This window comes from Somniosus microcephalus, chromosome 9 (genome assembly GCF_052327205.1).
Source record: "Somniosus microcephalus isolate GS21.2 chromosome 9, FLI_Smic_1.0, whole genome shotgun sequence".
Taxonomy (NCBI): domain Eukaryota; kingdom Metazoa; phylum Chordata; class Chondrichthyes; order Squaliformes; family Somniosidae; genus Somniosus; species Somniosus microcephalus.
In genome coordinates this window covers 165,829,987-165,841,024 of record NC_140995.1, presented here as the reverse complement: position 1 = coordinate 165,841,024, position 11,038 = coordinate 165,829,987, and the positions used below count along the sequence as shown (strand labels likewise).

Below are 11,038 nucleotides of genomic sequence, written 5' to 3'. Positions count from 1 at the left end.
CACGAGGCTGTGTGTTGGCGTCACGGGGGCCGTGCGCATGCGTGCCGGCGTCAAGGCGGGCTGCGCAACGGCCCGGTGCGCATGCGTGGTTGCCGTTTAAAAAAAAGCCACAGCGGGCTCTCGCGGGCGGGGCGGCGCATGCGCGGTCAGCGCCAGCGGCGCGAGGCAGCCCGCCGGGGAGTAGGCAGGGAAACCCCGCGGGGCTGGCGGGCCGTTAGAGCGGGGAGTAGGCAGGGAAACCCGCGGGCTGGCGGCCGTTAGAGCGGCTCACTTCGGGCCCCGACACCGTCAAACCTGAGAGGGGGAAGTAGAGAGGAAGAGGAGAAGGAGAGAGAGGGAAGAGGAGAAGGAGAGAGAGGGAAGAGGAGAAGGAGAGAGAGAGAGGGAAGAGAGAGAGATAGAGAAATTTTTGGAGCTTCAGGCCTGCCTGCAGCGGGCCTGGAGACCAGCACCGAGTCCCCCCTACGCGAGGGTGAGGAGGAGGGAGGGGGGGTTGCTAAACACAATATAAAACTGAAATAAATTGTTAATTAATTCCCTAACACGTAATTCAAATATTTACCTTAGTTCCCTAACACACAGAAAGTGTGGGGGAAAAAATTGTGGAAAATCAAGATGGCGGCCACTCACCTCGGTCAGAAGGATAAGGCCCGCCCACACACGCACCGATTGGTCGACCGGTCAGGTCACCGAAGCGTAGGATTGGTCAATCGTCGAGTCACTCGACACTCAACTGTAGGAAGACCTCGAGGTCACACGGTCGCTAATGAGATGCTAATGAGCGGAACGCTGAACGTTTTTGGGATACCCGGGCGGGATTTTTGTCCGGCCGAAACGTAAATAGGCCGATGACCGGTCCGGAATCGCAAGCTTTCTTTTGAGGCGACGCGCGCGTCGGTACGCTCTGTAACTTCCAAACGCATCGAGACCAGGCGGACGGACAGACAGACAGACAGACAGACGAGCCGCTTTATATATATAGATATATATATTAAGATTATTATATATGTATATATCTATAGGTAGATACTTCACCCGGACGAACAATTTTACTAGTTTTAACAAGATGCAAAATATAGCAGCATAGAAAGGGAAATCAGGAGCCAAAAGGTCCAGTAACCGTATAACAAAACCTGTCAACTTAAGGACTGACTCACTTTGTTGGAGCTACACAGGGTGGGGATGAAAAGAGATCGACTACTGCAGCTGTATCAGCCACTTTTGCTGGACTTGAAGTGGGAGATGATCCTGTGTTTTCTGGAGAGCCCTGTAGGAGAAAGATGTATAGAAAGAAAATCTTTTAAGTATGTAGTGAAATCTGTTTACTGGACTACTCACTTTATAAGTTTACAAATTGTTCAAGTTCAGAAGTTACTGTTATACACACACAACCACAAAGACTGAATCTGTCCATATTTTAACTAACTCAAAATGTCTGCAAAATAATTTCAATGAAAGGAAACCTTTTAAGCATTTGAGCTCCAGTACTCATTTCTTGTCAATTCCCTGTAATCTCAGGAGGATCTGATACTTGCTTTACATTCAGCCTTCTCAAACAGAATCATGTTAAACCAAACTACTCCATTTCCTCTCTCCAATACAATACATAATATCTTACTAAGCATCAAGTTACACTAAAACTTTGTGGATTAGTTCTACTGTTGCAGATGTATCTTCCTGCACATAGCTGTGGTCTTTATGGCATTTAGCAAGCTCTATGTCAAAATAGTGAGGTGAATTGATTTATGTTCAGCGAGGGTTGCTAGGCAAAAAAAATGTTGGAAATACTCACTGTGCTAAATTAATTTGATTATTAAGCTTGTAGTTTAAGTACTCCTGCTCCTAATTCTTATGTAACAATAGTTTAAATAATGAAATATCAACATTATAATTTCCATAATTTCTACCCATTTGTGAAATGGGCTAAAGATTTGTCTTTTGACCCATGAAGCAGTGTTTGAGTCTATGCACAACTGAACTCATTTTATTTTATTTTTTTAAATATAGAATTTGGTTTTTAAAATGTGAAATAAATTATTCTAAAGTTAGCCAAAAAAATCTTATATGCTTGACATTATAAAGCAAATGCCACACTGTCTCAGCCAAAAAGATAATCCAAGCACTTTGGTATAGACAAGAACAAAGAAAATATGACCAATCACACTAGAACAGCAATGCAGAATGGTGCTAATATATCTATACCAGTATAATGAGTACTGAACCAGCACAAATGAGTGTTGGCACATGTCTGTAGTTTTGGTACTGATTTCTTCAGTGGAGCTCTGCTATACAAGTTTTATAAAGTTGCATGAATTAAAATCCCTCTGCCAGAAGCTTTACTGGCAACAAATTCAGCTCCCTAAAGCACTGCACTTTTGATTTGAGGAAAGCAGTGGTCCTATATCAAAATCACATTGGCCGGAATTTTCCTGTTGCTGAGCATGCGGGTCAGCGGTAAGAACTCCGGAAACTGCGAGCGTAATGGGAACCCGCCACCCCGCGTGTTTAATTCAGGCGGCTTTGAAGGTGCAACATGGGCCCGATCGGCAGAGGTGGGCGACCTCATTCACTGCTTGTTGGTAGACCCTTGATGGTTTTTAACGCCAGCTTCTGACTTTTACTGCAGGAGCACGGGATTCACGCAGCTCGGATACCTCACCTGTGAAGGGGAGGCGGAAGCTCAGTGGCCATTAGCAAGTCCATTCATTGAGAGCTGGGAAAAGCATAAATACTCCAACATTACACCTCATTACTTGCCTCATGGAAAGGCTCTTGCTCACTCCATTTTGTCCACAGATTTAGCTATCAGCAGTTTGCTGGTCATATCTGAAACCTCAGAAACCACTCTCACCACATTGCTACTCAGTATCGCAACATTGAGGGATTGGCCCTTTGATCTCCACTTTACCTGCCATCTACATCATCAGCATGGGTGCTGCTTATACTGTCTCACCTTGGTCCTCAGAATCTGACCAAGATGAGCTCCACCACCAGCAGCAGAGCAACCACAACAGCAACCTTCTCCAATCACCTGATGCTCTACAGGAGAGAGGGGGGATTCACAGGGTTGCAGTGCGCCAGAGGCGATACCCCCAACACAGGGTATACAGGCAGAGGATGAGCTTCCTCAACATGACTGAGCAGCAGTGCTTCAGAAGGCTCAGGCTATCGCACCAGGTCATCGCAGATATTTGTAGCTTGCTGGAACAAGTCCTGCTGCCCAGAGGTCCTGGTGGACACTCCTTACCAATGACTGTCAAAGTCACCACTGCCCTCAACTTCTTCGTCTCAGGTTCCTTCCAGGGATCTGTAGCAGACATTTGCGGGATCTCGTAGTAGTCCGTCCACATATGCAGCACCCAGGTGCCATGTTTCACAAGTCGGCCAATTAGATCAACTTTGCCACTGATATGCCAGTGTTACTGAGCGTGCGCTTAGCTTTGCGGCTCTGGCTGGCTTCCCACAGGTGCAAGGTGTCATCGACTGCACACGTGGCCATGAAGGCACCCCATCATCATGCAGGAGTGTTTGTGAACCGCAAGGGCTTCCACTCCCTCAATGTGCAGCTCGTCTGCAACCATAAAAATGACATAGGATATACAGCACAGAAACAGGCCATTCGGTCCAACCAGTCCATGCTGGCGTTTATGCTCCACACGAGCCTCCTTCCGTCTTTCCTCATTTAAACGTATCAGCATAACCCTCTATTCCCTTATCCCTCATATGCTTGTCTATCCTCCCCTTAAATACATCTATACTATTCGCTTCAACCACTCCCTGTGGTAGCAAGTTTCATATTCTCACCACTCTGGGTAAAGAAGTTTCTTCTGAATTTCCTATTGGATTTCTTTGTGACTATCTTATATTGATGGCCTCTAGTTATGCTCTTCCCCACAAGTGGAAACATTCTCTCTGCATCCACTTTATCAAAACCTTTCATAATTTTAAATATCTCTATTAGGTCACCCCTCAGCCTTCTTTTTGAGAGAAGTGAGACCCAGCCTGTTCATCCTTTCCTGATATGTATACCCTCGCATTTCTGGCATCATCCTTGTAAATCTTCTCTGCACCCTCTCCACTCTATATCCTTGTTATAATATGGCGACCAGAACTCCAAGTGTGGTCTAACCAAGGGTCGATACAGGTTTAGCATAACTCCCCTACTTTTCAATTCTATCCCTCTAGAAATAAACCCTAGTGCTTGGTTTGCTTTTTTAATAGCCTTGCTAACCTGTGTCGCAACTTTTAGTATTTGTACGCCTAGATCCCTTTGTTCCTCTATCCCACCTAGACTCACGCCCTGCAAGTGATAAGTGACCTCCCTATTCTTCCTACCAAAATGTAATACCTCACATTTATCTGTGTTGAACTTCATTTGCCAATTATATGGCCATTCTGCAAGTTTATTAATATCCTCCTGTAACTTGTTGCAGTCCTCCTCAGTATTGACTATGCCCCCAATTTGGTATCATCCGCAAATTTAGAAAGTGTTTTTGATTTCCAAGTTTAAATTGTTAATGTAAATTGTGAACAGCAGTGGTTCCAGCATTGATCCTTGTGGAACACCACTACCCACCTTCTCCCACTGTGAATAGCTACTCTTTACCCCTACTCTCTGCTTTCTGTCTTGAAGCCAGCTAGCTATCCATTCTGCTACTTGTCCCCTGTCTCTGCATTCTCTGACCTTGTTCATCAGTCGATTATGGGGTACCTTATCGAAGGCCTTTTGAAAATCCAGATAAATTACATCTACTGCATTACCCTTGTCTACTCTCTCTGTTACCTATAATTTCCTGGACATGTTCTATCCCCCTTCTTAAATATCAGTATTATTATGTTAGCTATCCACCAGTGCTCTGGCACAATACCTTTTTCTAACAAATTATTAAATATGCATAGTAATGCCTCTGCTATCTCTTCCCTAGGTTCTTTTAAAATGCATGGATGCAATCCATTCGGACCAGGGGTTTTATTCTGAGTTTGATTAATTTATTTAATATATCCCCTTTTATAAATTTTATAAATGCACTTATGTCATTACTAATCTCGTCATCCAATGTCATGTCCACCTGTTCGTTCTCTCTGGTAAATACTGAAGCAAAATAATTATTTAATATTTCTGCCATCTCTCTATCGTTAACTGTGGTATTATCCTAACTATCCTTTAATGGCCCTATTCCCATCTCAACCTTCCTTTTATTATTGATCTGCCTGTAAAATATTTTACTATTTTGTTTTATGTTCCATGATAATTAAATTTTGTAGTTCCTCTTTGCCTCCCCAATTGTTTTTTGTCCTAATCTTTTTGTATTCTCTTGTATCATGCACTCCCCTGCTGTCTATGTACTTAATGTATGCCTCTTTCCTTACCCTCAATTGCTCCGTTATGGCTTTATTCATCCATGGAGTCTCATTATTGTTTAGTGTGTTCTTTCCTTTTAGCGGAATATATTTTCCCTGCACTCTGTTGAACACCGTTTTAAATGTTTCCCATTGCTGTTCTACACCGTTGCTTGCCAATATTGTTGCCCATTCCCCCCCCCATCCAAGTTCTATTCTCAGCCCCTCAAAATCAGCTTTTCTCCAATCTATTAACCTGGTTTTTATAATTATGTCCTTCTCAATTGTCATCTTAAAAAAAGTGTTTTATATTATGGTCACTATTGCCTAGATGTTCCCCTACTTTTACTTCTCTTATCTGCTCTGATTAATTCCCCATTACTAGATCCAATAGCAAAACCTCCCTTGTTGGGCTTTTTACATATTGGGTTAGAAAGGAGTCCTGTACACATCGTAGGAACTCCATTCCCTTATCCCCCTTTACCTTCCTCTTTTGTCCAATTAATATTGGGGTAGTTGAAATCCATGATTATTATTCTATGTTTTTTACTCATTTCCCTAATTTATCTGCATATTTCTTCCTCCATCTCCCTTCCATTATTAGGTGGTTTGTAGACTACGCCTATTAGTGTGATTGATCCTTTATTATCTTTTATCTCTATCCATAATGTTGTCCCTAATAAGTACAGCTACTCCACCTCCCCTTTTCCCCTCCCTATCTTTTCTAAATTTGTTATACCCTGCAATGTTTAATTCCCAGTCCTGATTTTTCTGTAGCCATATCTCAGTAATCCCCAAGTCTGGTTCCTTGCAACGTATGATTGCCTCCAGCTCCCCTGTTGTGTTATGGACACTGTGTGCATTGCTGTACAGTTTAACTCATTTTTAATAGGATTTCCTCTCACTTTATGTTTAACCATCTTTTTAGACTTCTGTTCTATAACTCTTTTTATTCCCTTGCCACGAACATAAGAAATAGGAGCAGGAGTAGGCCATAAGGCCCCTCGGGCCTGCTCCGCCATTCAATAGGATCATGGCTGATCTGAATCTAGACTCACGTCCACTTCCCTGCCCTCTCCCTGTAACCCCTAATTCCCTTATCTGCTGGGAAAATGTCTATCTCCATTTTAAATTTATTTAATGTTGCAGCTTCCACAGCTCTCTGGGGTAGCAAATTCCATAGATTTACTACCCTCTGAGTGAAGAAGTTTCTCCTCATCTCAGTTTTGAAAGGGCAGCCCCTTATTCTAAGATTATGCCCCCTAGTTCTAGTCTCACCCATCAGTGGAAACATCCTCACCGCATCCACCCGATCAAACCCCCTCACAATCTTATATGTTCCGATAAGATCACCTCTCATTCTTCTGAACTCCAACGAGTAGAGTCCCAACCTACTCAACCTTTCCTCATAAGTCAACCCCCTCATCTCCGGAATCAACCGAGTGAACCTTCTCTGAACCGCCTCGAGAGCAAGTATATCTTTTCTTAAATATGGAAACCAAAACTGCACGCAGTATTCCAGGTGTGGCCTCACCAATACCCTGTATAACTGCAGCAAGACTTCCCTGTTTTTATACTCCATCCCCCTTGCAATAAAAGCCAAGATTCCATTGGCCTTCCTGATCACCTGCTGCACCTGCATACTAACTTTGTGTTTCATGCACCAGGACCCCCAGATCCCTTTGTACTGTAGCACTTTGCAGTTTCTCTCCATTTAGATAATAACTTGCTCTTTGATTTTTTCTGCCAAAGTGCATAACCTCACACTTTCCAACATTATATTGCATCTGCCAAATGTCTGCCCACTCACTTAGCCTGTCTATGTCCTTTTGCAGGTTTTTTTTATGTCCTCCTCACTCACTGCTTCCCCTCCCATCTTTGTATCGTCGGCAAACTTGGATATGTTGCACTCGGTCCCTTCCTCCAAATCGTTAATATAGATTGTAAAGAGTTGGGGTCCCAGCACTGACCCCTGCGGAACACCACTGGTTACTGATTGCCAGCCCGAGAACGAACCATTTATCCCAACTCTTTGTTTTCTGTTAGATAGCCAATCTTCCACCCATGCCAGTATATTACCCCCAATCCCGTGATTTTTTATCTTGATCAGTAATCTTTTGTGTGGAACCTTGTCAAATGCCTTTTGGAAGTCCAAATACACTACATCCACTGGTTCCCCTTTATCCACTCTGTATGTTACATCCTCAAAGAATTTGAGCAAATTTGTCAAACATGACTTCCCCTTCGTAAAACCATGCTGACTCTGTCCTATTAAATTATGTTTATCCAAATGCTCTGTTACTGTTTCCTTAATAATGGACTCCAACATTTTGCCAACCACAGATGTTAGGCTAACTGGTCTATAGTTTCCAGCTTTTTGTCTACTTCCCTTCTTAAATAAGGGTGTTACATTAGCAGTTTTCCAATCTGCCGGGACCTTTCCTGAGTCCAGGGAGTTCTGGAAAATGATCACCAATGCATCCACAATCCCTACCACCACTTCTCTCAAGACCCTAGGATGTAGGCCATCAGGTCCAGGGGATTTATCCGCCTTAAGTCCCATTATTTTACTGAGTACCATCTCCTTAGTGATTTTAATCGTGTTTAGCTCCTCCCCCCCCATTGCCCCCTGTTTGTCCAGTGTTGGGATATTTTTAGTGTCCTCTACTGTAAAGACTGATACAAAATATTCATTCAGCGTCTTTGCCATCTCCATGTTCCCCACCACTAGTTTCCCGGTCTCATCCTCTAAGGGACCAACGTTCACTTTAGCCACGCTTTTTCTTTTTATGTAGCTGTAGAAACTCTTGCTATCTGTTTTTATATTTTTTGCTAGTTTACTTTCATAATCTATCTTCCCTTTCTTAATTAATCTTTTAGTTATTGTTTGCTGGCTTTTACATGCTTCCCAACCTTCTATCCTCCCACTAGATTTGGCTAATTTATATGCCCTTGTTTTTAGTCGAATACTATCTTTTATTACTTTACTAAGCCACGGATGGCTTTCTTTTCTTTTACTCCCCTTTTTCCTCAGTGGAATATATTTATCTTGAAAGATGTGAAATATCTCCTTGAATGTAGACCACTGCTCTTGTACCGTCTTACACGTTAATCTGTTTTCCCAGTCCGCTTTAGTAAATTCTACTCTCATACCTTCATAGTCTCCTTTATTTAAGCTTAGTACGCTGGTTTGAGATCCAACACTCTCACCCTCAAACTGAATTTGGAATTCAACCATATTATGGTCACTCATTCCAAGGGGATCCTTTGCTAGGACATTTTTTTATTAATCCTGTCTCATTACACAGGACCAGATCTAAGACTGCCTGCCCCCTGGTTGGTTCAGTTACATACTGCTCAAGGAACCCATCCCTAATACACTCTATGAACTCTTCCTCAATGCTGCCATGCCCAATTTGATTAGTCCAGTCAATATGAAAGTTAAAATCACCCATGATTATAGCTGTTCCCTTATTACAAGCACCAACTATTTCCTGATTTATACTCCAACAGAGTTGCCACTGTTAGGAGGCCTATAGACTACACCCACTAGTGACTTTTTCCCCTTTTTATTCCTTATCACCACCCAAACTGTTTCACTATCCTGATCCTTTGACCCAATATCATTTCTGACTATTGCAGTGATTCCATCCTTGATTAACATAGCAACCCCACCTCTCTTTCCTTCCTGTCTGTCCTTCCTAATTGTCAAATACCCTTGTATGTTTAGTTCCCAGTCATGAATATCTTGCAGCCATGTTTCCGTAATGGCCACCAGATCATACCCATGTGTAGTTATTTGCGCCGTCAACTTGTCAATTTTGTTACGAATGCTGCGTGCATTCAGATAAAGCACTTTCAAATATGTTTTCTGACAATTTATTCCTGCTTTTACCACTTTTACTACTTTACCTTTTTCATTATATATTCTGTCCCTTCCTGACACGCTCTGGTTTTTAATTCCCCCACTGCTACCTTGCTCTATTGCCTTCTCCGCTGTCATTTTTATTTTTCGCTCTCTTAAAACCTCCCCCCCACTAATTAGTTTAAAGCCCCCTCTACAGCCCTAGTTATTCGATTCGCCAGGATTCTAGTCCCAGCACTGGCCAAGTGAAGTCCGTCCCAACGGAACAGCTCTCTCCTGTCCCAGTACTGATGCCAGTGTCCCACGAAGCAAAACCCATTTCTCCCACACCAGTCTTTGAGCCACGCATTTAACTCTCTATTTTTATTTACCCTAGCCAAATTTGCACGTGGCTCAGGTAGTAATCCAGAGATTATTACCCTTGTAGTTCTGCTTTTTAATTTGGCCCCTAGCTGCTCAAACTCCCTCAGCAGAACCTCCTTCCTTGTCCTATCTATGTCGTTGGTACAAACATGGACCACGACAACTGGATCCTCCCCCTCCCACTCCAAGTTTCTATGCAGCCCAGAGGAGATGTCCTTAACCCTGGCACCGGGCAGGCAACACAGCCTTCGGGACTCTCGCTCTCGGCTGCAAAGAACTCTATCTATCCCCTACCACTACAACATTTCTTTTAACTCCCCCCACTTGAATGGCCCCCCGCTCCACGGTGCTGTGGCCAGGTTGCTCATCCTCCCCGCAGTCCCTGTTCCCATTCTCACAGGGAGTAAGAGCCTCAAACCTGTTGGACAAGAGCAAGGGCTGCGGCTCCTCCAACACTACCTCCTGGATCCCCGTACCTGCCTCACTTCTAGTCACACCATCCTGACCCTGGCCACGGACTACATCTGAATTAATTAATCTAATTGGTGTGACTACCTCCTGATACAGAGTCCAGGTAACTCTCCCCCTCCCTGATGTGTCTCAGTGTTTGAAGCTCGGACTCCAGCTCTTCAACACGGAGCCGGAATTCCTCGAGCAGCCAACACTTACTGCAAATGTGATCACCGTGAGCATCAATGGTGTCCACCAGCTCCCACATATTGCAGCAGCAACACATCACCTGATCTCCCATTCTATGTAATTTATTAAATTTATTAATATTATTTTTAAATACCCTCTGCCCCGATTCTAGATGATGAATATCGCACCTTAGAAACTATAAACCACAGAGTTTAAGCTTAAAAAAGAGAGAAATACTTACCAACCAATCACTTACCCGCTTTCTGGTGATGTCACAGTTGGATTATTTTTTACCTATCTCCTTCCCTCCGAGTTCGGAGACTGGTACGCCTTACCTGGTCTCTGGGGCCTTTTATAGCCCCGCTCTGCCGCCGGCGCTGTGAGGCCTTACCTGGTCTCTGGGGCCTTTTATAGCCCCGCTCTGCCGCTCGAGATTCCCGCCGACGCTGTGAGGCCTTACCTGGTCTCTGGGGCCTTTTATAGCCTTGCTCTGCCGCTCGAGATTCCCGCCGATGCTGTGAGGCCTTACCTGGTCTCTGGGGCCTTTTATAGCCCCGCTCTGCCGCTCGAGATTCCCGCCGACGCTGTGAGGCCTTACCTGGTCTCTGGGGCCTTTTATAGCACCGCTCTGCCGCTCGAGATTCCCGCCGACGCTGTCCTCCCTTACTTTATTCTTTCCTATGCTCTTTCCCTGTTTTGTTTATATTTAAGCTGGTTACATTTCTTGTAACTCCCTCCCCCCCCATCTTACTAGTTTAAAGCCTTTGCCACTTCCCTATTTACCCTTTCCGCTAGGACATGGGTCCCATCCCGGTTCAGGTGGAGCCCATC

At 44.0% G+C, this 11,038-nt stretch overlaps 1 protein-coding gene across 26 annotated transcripts in view; it reads right to left on the bottom strand.

The window, feature by feature from the left end:
- The window catches only part of snap91a (synaptosome associated protein 91a), a 312,251-nt gene that overhangs the window by 68,394 nt on the left and 232,819 nt on the right, over positions 1-11,038 (bottom strand). For all 26 annotated transcript variants that reach the window (XR_015079572.1, XM_085997458.1, XM_085997467.1 and 23 more), the window contains one exon: positions 1,158-1,267. Coding sequence is in view for 25 of the 26 variants with exons in the window: in XM_085997458.1 (XP_085853584.1) it covers positions 1,158-1,267 (110 nt within the window). In the remaining variant the exon portion in view is untranslated. The remainder of the gene's footprint in view (positions 1-1,157; positions 1,268-11,038) is intronic.